The 16,091-nt window shown below is 45.2% G+C and overlaps 1 protein-coding gene across 5 annotated transcripts in view; it reads left to right on the plus strand.

Moving 5' to 3' along the window:
- Nucleotides 1-16,091, plus strand: part of LOC109854461 (probable Ras GTPase-activating protein) — a 147,428-nt gene that overhangs the window by 92,860 nt on the left and 38,477 nt on the right. Inside the window, exon 1 of one of the 5 annotated variants that reach the window (XM_020427559.1) lies at nucleotides 1,289-4,104. The exons of the other annotated variants lie outside the window; for them this stretch is intronic. Coding sequence (XP_020283148.1) covers nucleotides 3,213-4,104 — 892 coding nt within the window. The 5' untranslated portion in view covers nucleotides 1,289-3,212. Of the gene's footprint in view, nucleotides 1-1,288; nucleotides 4,105-16,091 lie in introns of those variants that run through there. 5 annotated transcript variants of the gene reach the window in all.

The following is a 16,091-nucleotide window of genomic DNA, read 5'->3' on the forward strand; positions in this document are numbered from 1 at the left end:
CATGCAACGTTAAATCTCTCGAGACCGTAATCGAAATTTCCACTCCAAATGGTAGAAACGTTTTACATCGCACGCCCACAACAAATTAGCTCGTCGGGGTTTACGTAACACCCCTCTCGGGTTCGTCATTATGTTTTTAATGACCGCACAGGTGCGGGTCGTGTATTTTACAATAAATAGAAAACGTTTTCGCATTACCGCGACACATAATGTGTGTGTTTTTTTGCAAAACGCAATTGGAGGAGATGCGAAGAAAAAAGTACAAAAGTGGGAGCAAATGGGAACACGATGAAATTTCCCACGATGATGTAAAGCGCTCGTCAGCTTCGGCGCAGTGTCATTTTCAATTTAACTTGCTCCGAAGTTTGAACACTCTCGGCAGCAGTCGCCGGACGTCACCGAAACTGATACTTGCCAGAAGCGATACTTGGTTTTTTATCACATCGTCCGAGACTCGAGTTTCAACTCCAACCTTTTCTAAGCGAGAATTTTTTACGAATTTCTCTGTACAATTTGAAATTGCGCAAGATTTGTGGGAAAGCGTAAAAAAAAAATGATTTTTATTAAAAACAACAATAAGAAAAATAAACTTTGTAACTTTCTAGACTTATCGGTCTTGTAGTGGGAAATTATTTTTATTTATTTCTTGTTTCATCCCGGACGTACGTGTTTGTACATCCTGCGGATCGCGATCACGATCCAGCATTTTCCGAAGTCTGGAAGTCTGGTCGAGCGTAGCGTAGAGTCGTCGTCGATCCACAGCTCGTTCGTCTCTCTCTCTCTTTCTCTCTCTTTCTCTCTCTCTCTCTCTCTCTCTCTCTCTCTCTTTCCTTTGCTCTCTCTCTCTCTGTACGTCTTTCTTTTACCACCACGAGAAGGAGAGAAAGAGACCTCTACCGATAGAGGCGCTCGCAGCGCGCTCGGATTAAGTCCGGCTCGTCGAGCCAGATAGTAGCGAGTCCGTTCACGGTGCGGACCGATCGCGCGTAACGTCGACGATTTGCTCGGTGTTTTTCGTTCGACGCGCACGAGGAAAGACAACACGCGTGTCCTCGGCCGACTCGGAGAAGAAACGTGCTTCCTTCCGCGCGATTGAGACAAACGCGTCAACCAATCGGAAAGAAGAGAACAATCTCTCTCTCTCTCTCTCTCTCTTTCTCTCTCTTTTTCTCTCTCTGTGGTCACGCGCGCGCGCAAAGCACGTACGATCGTGAGAGGAGCGATCGTGAGAGCCGTGACTCGGAGAAACACCTCTTACTTTTCTCGACGCGGCGCGGTCGCTCGCGCGAGTGTCGCTCGGGTAACTCGCCGCGTCGGAACTCCGCGTTTTAAACTTGTGAGATGTGGCGTTCCGGATAATATCGAAATTTTAAGTGCGAGTTCCCGGAGAAGAGTGCCGCGAGAAAAGTGTCAAATCTCGTGTTTCTCGTTGAGGGGAGAAGAAAAAGTTTGTGGTGTTTGTTTCGGAGCAAGAACGAGCGCGCACAAAAACAAACTCGTTCGATCTTCTTCTCGCTCGAGATAGAGACTACGTGTTGGAATTTGCGAGCTCGAGTCGATTCCTCTGGGATCTGTCGATCGAATCTATCGTGCGAATCCGAAAACAACAGTGCGAAGAACAGAAAGACCGGTTGAGAAACCTTTCGTATGCGAACACAAGATCAGCGACAGGTGCGCGCCCGCCGCTAAGTATTTCGGCGTCATCTCACCTCTCGTTCCTTAATCTGCGTCGGATCGTAACGCGCGCGCGCGCTCACTTTGATTTTTTTTTTGCCGTGAATTACAATCCCGCTCCCATAAATCGTCGCGCGAGTCCCATTCGACCGACTCCGGAGTAAACTCCTCGCGCCGCGATCGTAAATCTCGACCGGCTTTGCCAACAATTCCAACGGCGTGCGCACCAACGGCCGCAATTCTCCGCGATCGTCGCGGATTCTTCGGCCGGTTCCACCTGCAATCTCCAGCTGCATCTGTGCTCGTCCGCCGTCGATTTCTTCTATACGCCGGCTCATCTCCGCATCCTCCCCGCGTGACCGCGCTCCCGCGTTTCTTTCGAAGCAGAAGACTCACGAAGAAGATAGTTTTTGTTGCGAAGTCCTTCGAAACTCGAAAGCCAAGAAGAACGGAGAACAGAAATAAAGTTTCTCCATTACACTCGTGAAATTGCAAAAGTGTAAATAAATAAATAAATAAACGAGGACCGACGAATACATTTATGTAACAGTGCACGTTATTTTAAATAAAAGAAGAGTCTTCCGCGGGAGAGACGACTCTCCACACGCGTGCGCATTAGGAGGACGTAAAGCAAACTGAAATAAAACGCAGATACAAGAGAATTCTTCGCGGAAGAGGCCGGAACACACGAAGAGGATACGCGGTCGGGAGTGAGAGAGAGTCGCGCGTCGTCACGGTTCAACGCCTCGCGTTATCCGCGAGTATCGCCGCGCGGGGATAACACCAGCTGATATTCGTCTTGTTGCGACGTCTTGTAACGACACACGCACACACACACACACACACACGTGTTCTCTCTTTCTCTCTTCGTCATTCTGTCTGACCGGCTCGATAGTCCGTCTATATTTAGTAGACCGGAGAAGGAGAAAGAGATACTACTCTCCGCGGAGGAGACGAGTCGGCGCGGTGATTTCTCGAAGAGGTCGTAGCGAGAGAAAAACCGAGTCGATCGAGGGTGGAGGAGAGCGGAGGGAATGTAATCATTGTTATTACCGCGGCCCTGAAGATCGTACGCACCCGATTCCCGCGGGTTGATCCGCGGCACCGGGGGCGGGGGCGTGTTCCGGACGCATCTCCTTCTCGCACGAAGAGATGCACCTCTGACATCGCCGCGGAGACATTCGATACGCAAAAATACGCGAATCGCACATTTTCCCCTTCGATCGAGAGAAAATCGACGACTCGTGTGTGACGCACGATCGCATGTATCTGTGAATATTACCACACAACAGTGTAACAAATCCTCGCTACGTAAAAAAAACACACAAATATTTGGAAAATAAAAACACAAAGTTTTCGAAGGAGAAAGCATTTCGTCATGTTGGAAAATGTCAACTCGCGATAGTCGAACTTCTGATAAGTTGTCGAGCGTGCGACTTCCGTGAGATAAATTGCGTAGCGATAACGACATCCCCCCTCCCGCGCTCTCCGGAATCTGTGTGTAAATTCGAAAAACAAAAAGGGAAATGTGAAGAGACATGCTGACCACTGAGAATCCCGAGGAGTCGCCGAAGAGGCGGTCCACGTTCTACGTGTCGCTGCAAGAGGGCGGCGAGCAGAGCCGACAGTCGGTCGGCAAATTGACGAAGGGTCACTCGACCGATGGCACCGGTGGCGAGAAATTCGCCTGCAACACCTTCCCAATCGGCAGCACGTCGAAGCCGACGTCCGCGACATCGACGTCGTCGAGCTCGCTGACGCGCACTCTGAGCAACAGCGAGAGTCTGTCGTCGTGCGCGAGGAAATCCACCGACGAGGCGTTTCCGGAGGTGAGGGGCAAGGTGCAGTCGTTGACGAGGATCTTCGAGGCGTCCAAGTGCGAGCGAACGACCGCGAGCGGCCAGACGGAACAGAGAAAGAAAGTCGAGCGCACGAGGTCCTTCAAGACCATCGAGCGATTTCAGAGCAGGTTTACCGGCAAGAAAGAGTCCGGCAATCGAAAGGACAGTCGTCTAAACAATACCATCGCCTGTTTCGACGTGGAAGACGACGCCGGATGTAAGAAGAAAGAAAAGAATGTCGAAGAGAGACCTGCGGTTACGAAAATCGTTATCGAGTCGGCACCGAAGTCGAGCGGGTCGTCGAGCGAGCACAGGATCAGTCAACAAGAGACAAGAACCAAACAGAATACAACCCTGACAAATTTGCTGATTCGTAGAACTCACAGCACAAAGCTGGCGAGGAGCAATAGCACCCTGGTGCGAATCGGCAGGCAGGCGGCCGTGGACAGTCCTTGCGCAATAGAAAAAACAGACGTTCGTGCGAGATTTAAAGACATGGAAAACGCCGAGGATTCCGCCACAGCGGACGACGAGGGTGTCGAAGCGTCTGTTTTCGAAGATGCTGATATTGACGGCGGGGTTCATTCAGGTGGGCAAACAAAAAAAACAAGTTTTTCCGGTTTGTTTCTCTCTTCCGTCCGAACTGTTTGACGAATGTAATCGCGCGATGAATAAAGCTATGTGTTTTACTAGCGCGATTACGTCGGGCAGCGCGTGTAAATTAGCGAACTCTGTCTCAGAAAAATGACATCAAAGTGAATCGCTGTTGCGGTGATCTGAAGATGTACGATAAATAACGATAAGAAAAAACAACGCGCGTATTTTTGCGCCGAGTTTATCTATGCGCGAATTATTTCTTATCGCGATGGATTATCTCAAATTAAATAAAACCGCAAAGAAATCATCAAGTATTACGGGGGAATTACGCGCGTATTTAACATGAATCATTCTGTACATCCCTCCCCATACGTCGCCGATAATTAACCGAGGTGTGCGCGTTCGCGAAAATGCGCGCGCATTCGATGCCAGGATGCTAAATGGCAAAAGCCATTCGCGAGATAAATCACCGAAGTACTTCAGGTGTACTTAGAGCGATCGCGCGAGGTCGTCGAGAACGATTCTCAAATAATCGACCGGACGTACCGGTTTAACCGCGCGAGTAACGAATGTTAATTATCCGCTTCCGCGCGGGATCTCTCTCTCTCGCGCGCGTTCACCGTATCTCTCTAAACGATTTTTGTTTTCGGCCCGGTATAATTACGCAAGTAATAATTACACATCGCGCGGATGTGCGTTTAAGGATCGCGTTGTGATTTATGAGGCGATCGAGAGATTTCAGTGTGTTCTATCTATAGTATGGGATTCTGAGGTTTCACTTAATAAGGTCGCAAAAGAGTAAAATACTAGGTCGCTTTACTTACTCGCTTTTGTGAAATGATTTATGGTCGGTCGAGAATATCACTTCTTTCTTTTAAAAATAGTTTACAATGGGAAAAAAATACAAAACTTATGTCGAGTTTTTTTTTTTGGAAAGTTTGTTTTTCTCCAATAGGTATTGGTCCCGTAAAGTTCGGCAACGACACACATGGCGCGGATAACCAAAACCATCGACGAACAAACACTAGGGTACGAGCGTTCGCTCAGAAAAAAAAACCTGAATTGTGCGAGTCGGCACGACAAGCTTTAAAACGTCATTAAAAAACGTTACGTAGGTACTTTCCAAACAATCTGATATTTATCGTGTGCTCGAGATAATTGATTTAATTTAGTTACGGCAAAAAATATTGCCGTTTTCATTTAAATTACTTGCAATATTAACTATAATTAAAAAAACACCAAACCGTAGTAAAAAACTAAATACACCGTGGCAAGTCTAATAAAACTAAACTGCGCTACAAACAAAATCATTTTTTTCCGTTTAGACTCGAAATTTGCAGAATATTAATCGTCCCGGTTTACCAGAGAGAACTCGCTTACGAACTGTGTACGTTGGCACACGCACAACGTGCGTGCGCGCGCGCACACACACAAAACGTTTACACTTGAAGAGGGCATCTAGGCGCAGAACGGTTGAAAGCACGAAACTTTTACGAGCGATGGTATAATAGTAATTACAAAGAGCAAAATTACAGAGTGCACTCCATGGCCAGAAGGGTGGCTGCGACTTTTAAAGGGAGAAGGAGGGGGGGGCGAGCAGCATGTACGCGCGTAATGATTATGCATGCGAGTTGAAACGGCGTTACGCGCTGCCATAGTATATCTGCTTCTCGATAGTGTATCAGTACGAACACGTTTTTTTTTGTTTGCATGTAACGATGATATTTACGCGGGAAAGAAAGAACGCGTACTCTCGAACGAAAACATTATTAGTAATCGTCGTCCGACCCGTGTGTGTTACATGTTGTCATGTTCTTGATATTACGCCAGTATTGTTATTATTTTCAAATATGGTGTTTTGTCTTCAATGACAGTTTTGTTGTTTATTATCAAATTTTCCGAAATACATTTCTCGCGAGATTGTTTCGAAAGTTCAAAACAGTTTGTGCGATCTCTCTGAAAATCATAAATCATCGTCGATGTTAAAGAGCAAAAGGAGAAGGAGAAATCTCATGGTGAAATAATTTACGATCCGCAAATCAAAAGGGACGTAAATGTAAGCGACAGAACTTTATCTAATTCGCAACCGCGAAGCGAATCGCCGGCTACGCTACTCCGATCGACGCATCATCTTCTTCCCTCCCTCGAGCTAATTGTGAAGAATGCAAAGCTGAACACACGGTTATCGGAGAGTAAGTGCACTCGGTCGCGTGCATACTAAATCTTCTCACAGAGAGAAGATTCTGGGCGTCGTCGCGCAGATGGCCGAGTCTTCGCTCGTGTTTTCTTCTTCTTCTTCTTCTTCTTCATCATCCCGCAAACGTTATCTTGATGTATTCATATATACGTACGTGTGTAATATCGGCGAAACTTAACTGGGCGAATCTAACGCTTCTGAGAATTATATTACGCCGTGGCAATGAGTAGGCGCGAGGAATGCGCGCGTGTACATACTGTCCCAGATCGGATAAACGGTTTTTATCTTACGCGCAATTTGTGACGCGAATGTTACTCGGCGTTAATTTTTTATTCGCAAGTAAAATTGTCTCAGTCTCAGTGAGAACTTGTTTGCTCGGTTGACGATTCGAAACAAACGAAAAGAGGTATTTAAAAATTATTAATTATATAATAGAAGAGTTATTTAAAAATATTTAACAGCTGACTCAGTGGTGCGCAAAATATATACTCCGTAAATAGCTCGTTGTTATCTCGGGAACGGCATATAGGTATATCACTCCGTCTCTTGTGCATTCCATTATCAAACGGTGTCATCGGAAAGAGATCGCGCATTGTGGTAAGACTGAGAAATCTGCGGGAGAGAATTCTCGCGCTTTTGATAAATTCGAGCGCTCGCTTTCGTTGCGTCGCTAACGAAGCGTCAATTGTAATTTTTTACTAGACTCTAGGTGTGTGAAGATGAAAGAGCACCTCGAGCTGCAAGCTACTTCGAGATCTTTTCTGAGAAATTCGGGAGCTTTTCGTGCGATTTAATTTGCAGATCGAGTCTTCGTCATATACGCGAACGTGTTGTGTGCGTGTGTGCGTGTTCCGCAGAGGCAGAAATTATCTCGTAGAGATATCCGGGAACTCGCAGCCGTAATGTGTAACGAGCCACGTGAAGAGAAATATCTTTCGTCGTTCATTCACACTCCGCGACGTTTCGTAAGAGCATAAATAAATAACGCGGACGTCTCGCAGCGGCCTTGCGCCGCCGTCGAGAGATAGAAAAAAATCTACGATCTACTTAGCGAGAACTCTTATCCGTTTTGCGGATACTATATCGAATTATTCCGATACGCGACGATAAAACGAAACCGAGCGAATCCGCCGTTTTCCCGAGAGCGCCGTTGCGACATAAACAGTTCGCCCGACGACGCTGTTTGCGATCGCCGCAATCGTTTGATCGCTTTTTTTTTCTCATCGTTCTCTCTCTTTCTCTCTCTCTCTCTCTGTTTCTCTATGCTAATTTTGCTAAAAGAAAATGCCTCGCAACGGAGGGAAACATAGCAAAGTGAGGAAAATTACGTTACGCTTGAGCGAAATAAGCGCGGTGTGGCGAACGCGTTGCCGTGGGTTTTATCGCGAAATTTAAAGTGATTTACAACACCGATAATTTTTCAGCTAAAAATATTCAACGGATCGCGCGTGTTTTTAATCGCGCCAAGAGCCCAAACGTGAATCTTCTTTTTTCTTTTGCGACACTTTGCAGAGTCCTACCAGAAAAAGCGTGTGTAAATAATCCCAATCGATTCTATCGATCTTGATTATTGCCGCTTTTATCTCTACGCTGATTAGACGTTTCTCGGATGTGTTTCTCGATTCGTGTCGTGCGAATCAAGAGGCGCGGTACTGCCTCGCGCCGTTCTAGCGCGACTTCGTTGCGCGAGCTTTTAAAACGTAACTAAAATAAAATCACGTGACAGGGAGAAGAGGAAGAACAACACCTGACTTTACTTTAATCACGTTTTTAAAGACACACGACTAAAGTACAGTCACGTGACTTTATTCACGTTTTATTTTTCCACTTCTCCCAGTCATGTGACTAAAGTAAAGTCACGTGACTTTAATCACGTGTTGTTTTTCCACTCTTCCCTCTCACTATTTTTTGATTTTGATTTTCATGCGTTATTTCTGATATCTATCTAATGTATATGGTTTGTAAGACGTATATATTAGCTGTCATCGCGATGACAGGCAGTGTTCGCAGTTTTGATACATTTACGCAGCATGCAGCAGCGGTGAAGGGAATGCGCACAAAGCATCGAGTAAGTGCTTGCTGATGCTTGTGCGCATATCCTCCACCGCTGCTGCTTGCTGTGTAAATGTATCAAAACTGTGAACACTGATGAACAGGTTGTGTTTACTGACAGAACACATTAAAATAAAAATAATACCTAGCGCGCGCGTGTGTTGTGCCAGTGTCGGAAACAACGGGAGATTCGCTCCGCGAAACGAAAAGTAGGGTAAACGTTCTTACATTCGTAATTTGTAAACACAACACGCGCGTAAATAAATCGAGGAGGAACGTCATCGGTGATTCTTGCTGCCGCCTTACTTTACCCGCGGTTGTTATTCGTGTCGAAAATCGAGCAGTAAATTGAACGAGCTGAGTTACGTGAAAATGAACGAAGCAGAAGGGATTTTGCGGCGGCCCCGTAAATCAGGCCGATACAGTGGTGGCGATGGGAAGATCGAATTTCGCGATTCCGACGAATTTTCTCGGGTACCGTTACGGGGCTCGCAGAAATTGCACTGCGGAACGAACCGCGTCGCGCGTCTCTTATTTCTTCAAGAGAAACCGCCAAGGACCTTCTTAATTAAACCGGAGAATCGCGCGCGTTGACTTGTAAATTTCTCTAAACGAATCATCGCACTCTCCGATTACGTCGAAATTGCGTCACGTGTACAGTTTTCATACCAACAGTCACGAACTGTATCTAGGCGAGAACGGAAATGAGAAATTCCGTTTTATCATTCCTTAGACGCGTTCAACTTCGAGATAAACTCTTTGAGATAAACGAAGAGCGTCGCAGAAACATCTCGCTTTGTCATTTTAATTATCGCCGAACGTTGTTTCTCTCAATAATCGTATACATTATGCAAAACATGAACTTTTCCCATGCCTTGACATCGGCGATAAATCGCGCATTTGATCGTCGCGACGCTATAGTGATATTAAAGTGCACATGTTATTTTCGGCGGAGATTGACGAGATTAATAAGCCGGACACAGGAATGTGGCCCCCGAGATTTTGGTGACTAACTAGTTTGCGTGTCGGAAGGGAGGGGGACACGTGACCGCGCGCGAAGACGATCTCTTCTCGTCTCCACGTTTAACCAACACAGATCGCGTTGATCGCGGCCGTGGACCTGCATCGACATTTCGGGAACCTACTTATGCAGGGCTCGTTCGTTCAATCACCTGCCCCTCCAAGACAGGAGAAAAAGTCGCCGCCGTTTATAGTTTCTTCAACCAGACTTCCTTTGCTCGAGCGTCTCCTCGACACATCTTTTTTTTTACTCCGATTAAGCATATTTTGTCTGAATATTGCAAGACAATGCAACAATAGTCTTAAAAAAAAACTATTAATTCGAAAAATTAAGAAAATTAAACTTGAATTAATTTCTTAAAATTGCATTTTTGTAAATGATTGATTAGAATTTATTGTTTTTATTTACTGAATGTCTTTAATGAATAAAATTTGACATTTTTTGCGATATATCACGAGAATAAATAATTTGTTCGGTAAATATCTTTTTTTTATGACTGCTTGTATACAATTCGTATAAGCGATAAGCGCGCTCGACGCACCATAAGGTCGGTATCGCGCGATATTGCTCCGCACGTACCATATTGCTGCCACACACAGCGTTTTCACAGGAAAAAAAAGTGATATCTCTCCGTTCGACGTCAGCTTCATCCGTCGAGCTTTTTAGGATTTCATTACGTGTGTCACACACTATGACGCGCGTACAATTTTTCACGTTTATTCTGACGCACCCTAAATTCTCGGAGAAAGAAAGAAACTCCAGATCCCGTCGATCGATCGATCATTAAATGAGTTTTTAAGAGATCTGGCGATACTGTTTTTTTTCTTTTTTTTTTTTTATTCTACTTCTCCGTCGCTCGCCTCGTCCCCGTGAAAAATTACCGATGACGCGTGGATTGGCATTTTCATAAAAAACCATCTCGCTCTGATTTTTCTCCGTTTTTGCGCGAATAAGAAACCAACCCCTCCGCGATCGTTCGCTCGGAAGAAATCGCTCGGGATTATAAACGCGAGTAACACGCGGCGAGTGTCAGGCGGATTTTTCCCGTTGCAAAAATTACAGTGAAATACCATCAATTCGATGACGCGCGTTACCAATTACATCAACGAGTTTTCTCGGATCGGTAAAAAAAAAGTGTCTCAATCCGTGTTTGCGATCAGTGTTTTCAGTGACTTTTCTCGCTGGGATCAGAATATTTTCAAAAGACTTTAAACATCGTATTTTTTTAAAGATGCTTTGACACTTACGTTAAATATGTTTTCGACTGAAACAAACCATCGAATTTCGACCTGCAATCCCGTCTTTCAACCTTTGAAATTGATATTCCGCGTTACGCGGGGTTTAACGAGCTCGATTAACGAGCGACGGGAGGTAATGTGTATCAATAATGCGCGAGATAACGACACGTTCCATTACGCGGTCTCGTGAATCGCCGCCACCGCACTGACCTAATCGCCAGATCTATAACGACGTTTCTCGTCGACGGCGAGGTTTGCGCGCTCGCGCGCACGACTGAATCAGATTTCAAGGCGCGCGTTTGCTCAATGTAGGTCTCGTTGTGAAACAATTTCGACACTAAGTTACTTAATTGTGCCGCCACGATCCGCGACTTCGCATTGTAGCGCGATTGTTATTAAATTCCTCATCATTGATTACGAGCAAGAGAGAGAGAGAGAGAGAGAGAGAGGGATAAAGTCAGACTTGAATTAAAAAAAAAAAAAAAAAAAAAAAAACAGCTTTTGTGCGCGCGCATCTCCGCTTTAACAGTCGTTTAATGGATTCGATCGATCAGCGCGTTATTCGCTTAAGAGAGTAAAACTGGTATTTCAAGAAATCAACGTTGGCTTCTCTCTCCTCGAGCGTAAGCGCGCGCGAGGGGGTCGGACGGATCGAATTCACGAGCGGGGAAATCGCGTCTTCCGCGAACGTGAGAATACGCCGGAAATCTATTCCCATCGGATTTCCCGGTAAGGCGAAAGATATCCTTCGATTCTGCTTGGAGAGACGATGTAAGAATTCCGTAATAGTTCTCTTCTTTTCTCACGAGCGCGATTTCGCGCTCGACTCGTTTCGATTCCATTTATGACGCTGATACGCATCTAGAAGGAACGCTCTTGAATTCATTAAACAATTCGTAAACGCGTCTTTGAACTTCGACGACGATGCGACCACTTTTGTCGCAATATGTCTCGTAATTTTTGTTCCGCTTGAACGGACCGTAAAGAAAAATGATAAAATCGGTCGCGCAATGTTTGGAAAAGAAAATTTCCACCACATCGATGTTTACCGTATTTACAACGCACTCCGAGGGTTTTTATTGTTGTTTTATATCCACACATAGATTTATGCGCATATCTTTAAATTGCTTATTGACAGAGTTCTTTTTAGAGGGAGCAAAAACAAACACGGGAATCTCTTTGTATTATTCATAAACGATCCGCGTTGTGTGTTAGAGTTCTGTTAGTCCCAAGGCGAGCTAACAGTCTTCGAGAGACAGACCGCAATTACTCGAAGTGAGCGGATTTCTTTCCTTTCGCCGGAGGCGGCGGCGGCGGCGGCGGCGGCGGCGGAGTAGGTGCGTGAGAACCGCGAACAATCTCGGAATATGCCGCCGCAGAGTGCATGTCAAAAGTCGGTAACGAAACCTGTTATTTTTTAATAGCCGATCATTTGCCAACGTTTATCGCAATTGACTATGCGGAGGAACTTTCTTTGGGAGTTCGTTCGCGCTGAGCAACGAGGCGCGCTCGGTCGCGTCGCGAAAATTAATGAGCAGTATTATCGAGAGTTCAAGAAAAAGTTCAATTAATTGCAAATTAACTGCAAACAGCACGGAAACGCGGCAGCGATATTTGTTTCCCGATCAGTTGCGCTTTCACAGTTTTGTGTTTATACTCCCATTCCCATCGAATCTACTTCTGCCGCCTATTCTAATTTCAAGGCACGTGCGTGTCACACTCAAATTGTCCGATTGTTCGTCGGACAAACACGTGTTTACCCTCGACAGCGTGCACGCGACTTTCCGTGTCTCTTCTGCCGGTCTATTGAACTCTAACCCGTCCTGTGTGTGTATGTTGACGCGCCGCTGCACAGATCAGCAGCGTGTCAGCTGTGCGCGCATCTTGTTCATCGATCGCGAGCCACTAAAGACCAAAGTCGGCTCTCGGTTAATGTTTGTGTAACGAGATATATTCCGGGCGGAGATCCCGGGGATTGGATTTGTGTGTTTAGGATGGACGCGTTCCGCGGAGTTGGAGACGATCCAACGGAACGCGGTCGATCTGACGTGTGCAAATGCCACTGTTTTCTTTTTTCTTCTCGCGAAGGAATCGTGACGTGAGATCGAACGAGTCGCATTGACACCGTACAACAATTATGCTAATTCGAGCTCGGCCCATCGAGCGCGATTTTTGATATTTTCACATTACCGACATAGACATTATTTTTTATTGTGTTTGCCGAAGGTTTGGTTTTTGGAGTCGTCGATGTGGATTTTATGTGTTTCTGCGTGTCAACGAACTTTCGGGCATTGTTTGTACAAGAAAAAAAAAACGGACTCGCCAGCGATTGCATATCGCGACACATTTTTCCATCTAGTTTCTTGATGATCCACTTTTGCGTTTCGCGAGGCAACTGACTTTATCAAGTTCACAGCGGCTCCGGCGGACGTGACGCAACGGTCAGATTGCAGACGAGTTTATTCTGTTTATTGTTTTCATTGCTCCGTAAAAAAGAATAACAAAAATTAAGAAGCAGATTTTTATTCAAACCCGTTGGGAAAAAGAGATAAATCCGCTCGGTAAATAATTTCCCGAGCGATTGGTTTTGTGATTTTTCGAATCACTGCGGTTTTTTTTTTTTTTTTTTTTTTTGGTCGAAAACGTTGAAAACTCGTCGCGTCGTTCGATTACGGTAATTGACGCAATTGGCGCGCGATGAGGCTTCCTCGTGTTTGAATGGAACCGCCGGAAGTGACATCAGGTGGGCGTGTGACGAGCGTATATCGGGTCGCGACGAGCAATTCTGTTGAAAAAAAAAAAAAAAAAAAAAGAGTGACCGATACACGTGTCCCACAATGCAGATGCCATTAAGTAACGGTCGGCACAAATGCATTGTCGAGGACACGATCAATTGAGACGGCAATTTGCCGCGAGGTTGACGCGGCGGAATTGAGCGCGCGTTGAAAAATTGAGCGCGGAGGCGAGATCGGTTGTAATTTACATATATCGCGGTAATTGAAAAGGAAGCGCGGTTCGCTGCGGTTAAAAATTCGCAAACGCGAAAATAAACGCGACTGCGGGATTACGCGCGAGTCATGTAACGTACGTAAATGTAACTGCATTGTGAAACGAACGGACACGGTTGTCGATCCTCGAAAGACTGGGTCGCTTCTCTCATTCTTCGTATTACTGTGAACAATCAAACAGCCGTTTTGTTTAAACAAATATATAATATTTTTTTAATACGTTTGTTAATTATTATTTTTTATTACTAAAACATCCATCCGGATGTCTTCAATGAGATCAGCTTCGTCGTCGACGAAGGATTAAAGCGTCGCGCAACTCCGCTCCGCCGTCGGAGCATCGAACCCGACGGCGATTAATTGCAACAGCTGATTATCGGACGCGCGCGAGCGAGCGCGATAACGTAATAACGCAATTAATCTTGCGCGATTGCGATTAAGCGGAGCGTCGTATTTTTTTTTTTTTTTTTTTTATTGCCTGGTCCGCGACCATCCCACGAGATAACGTCATAATTTTTTTCGCGTGAGTCATCATCGTGACCTCCGAATTAGTATTTGCAACGTGTCGACGAGGAACGCGCAACTTTCTCTTTCTGCCATGCATTTGAAGTATTTTCTTTTTCTTTTGTTTTTGTTTTTTTTTTTCTTTACTTTCGAGCGTTCTTCGAACGAGACAAGTAGGTTATAGCATTATAGCGGTTGTTGCATCTCGGCGCGCGATTGAACGCCTTTCTATTTCTTTTTAAGAAGATTCCGTTTTTGCGCGCGAACAGAAAGTTGCTTTCGTATTCTATCCATCTCTTTACGTGTTACTAATCTAGATTCATTAATGAACAACGCGGGACTTAGCTGAAACGTTATCTCGTTTGTCGATTAATTTCTTGAGTAATTAAATTATGGGTTTTCTCGCGCGCGCCGTCTTCTTCTCTTTTGCAAAAGTCAAGAAAAAAGCAGAGCGTAGAAGATGAATGTCAATAACTCTTCGTGCGATTCGCGAGTGCTCATTTCCGTTTGGTAATTAGAACCCGCAATTTTCGCAACGGTACGAACGCGCGCGCGCTCGTCATTATCGATAGGTAATTAAGTTTGCGGTTTGAATTTGTTACCACGCTGTTCGCGGTTTGCGCACTTGGGAATAATCGTCGTGTCTCGCATCGTTCCGTTCGCGAAAATAACAAACCGCAGAAGCCGCTTGTAAACGTCAATTTTCTGTATCCCGGCGAAACTCCGACGAGTTTCCCGTTTTCCAAAGCAAACGCGACGGAATTGACGTCTTTCGCGCGATTATTACGCAGGTTGATTATATTTATCGGTTTTTTACTTGATTGGATATCGCTTTCAAAAAATTCTCCGTAATTTTCGAATTTCTCACGCGACGTAAGAAAAAACGACGATTCGCGAACGTCATTGTCACGCGCACCGCGTCGGATCTTAGCATCAATTTGCATCATTTGCTCCATTGTCGGAACGGGAAAAAGAGTCGCGCGACCTAATAGCCGCTTTAATCGTCACCTCACAGAGCGATAAATCGGATCTGATTCCGCGAACAATGAGAGACGCACAAAGAGCGTTCTTAATCCGCAAAATGTACGTCCCTTTGGTTGCGGCTGGGTTCGCGCGCCACCGATCCCTTTAAAAGCTCTAGTTTGCGACGCGGATGTCATAGGTTGTCCCTCGAAAGATCCTGTGGCTGCTGTTTGAGGTGACTTTTTTTCAAGCTTTTGTTGCGGCCCGTTTGCGCTATCGCGGCGCGCGCATCGCGTCCTATCAAGCTTTGGCTTTCTCACCCTTTCTCGCTCTCGCATCTGCATAATTCACGGGGATCGATTCCCCGACGAGCCTCTCTGATAGTTTATTCAGAAAGACGACGACGTGACACCGTTGAATTTCAAAGACATCAGCTGGTTCGCGTCGCGCTCCCGCGTTCACTTTGACGAGAACTGAATCCCGCGGTTTCATTTTGTGAATCTCGAAAAATGTATTTACTTAAAGAAAAATAAACTTAAAAAGGAACCAAAAGATTCACGTGTGCGAAGTTGAAGGTGAAAAGATTCACATTGGAACGTTTGGATCTGTTTATTTTTTTATCCTCAACCAAAAAACTTAGGGTACACGTCAATAAAATTCATGCCAGCCGTCGAGGAACCTCGACTACGGTGGAAACAATGAGAGTGAAAATATTTTAGAACTGTTCAGAGTCAAATTATATGTACGTTGTTGGGGTTAAGAACGGCGTGCGTTTGTTTTTGTGATCTGTTTGTCGACGGTTGTTCGTCGGCGTTTATTAGTTCGGCAGTTTTAACCATTCCTAACGTTTTTTCATTCTCACTGTTTTTTCTACTGTGTCTTCTCGACGAGAAAGATCTAAGTTCCTATCTAAGTTTCACATGTAAAAATTTACACGTAAAGTGTAATATAAATAAATAAATATATATATATATATTTATTTATTAAAATAAATTATTA

The sequence above is a fragment of the Pseudomyrmex gracilis genome, unplaced genomic scaffold, assembly GCF_002006095.1.
Source record: "Pseudomyrmex gracilis isolate BER0280 unplaced genomic scaffold, ASM200609v1 scaffold_66, whole genome shotgun sequence".
NCBI lineage: Eukaryota > Metazoa > Arthropoda > Insecta > Hymenoptera > Formicidae > Pseudomyrmex > Pseudomyrmex gracilis.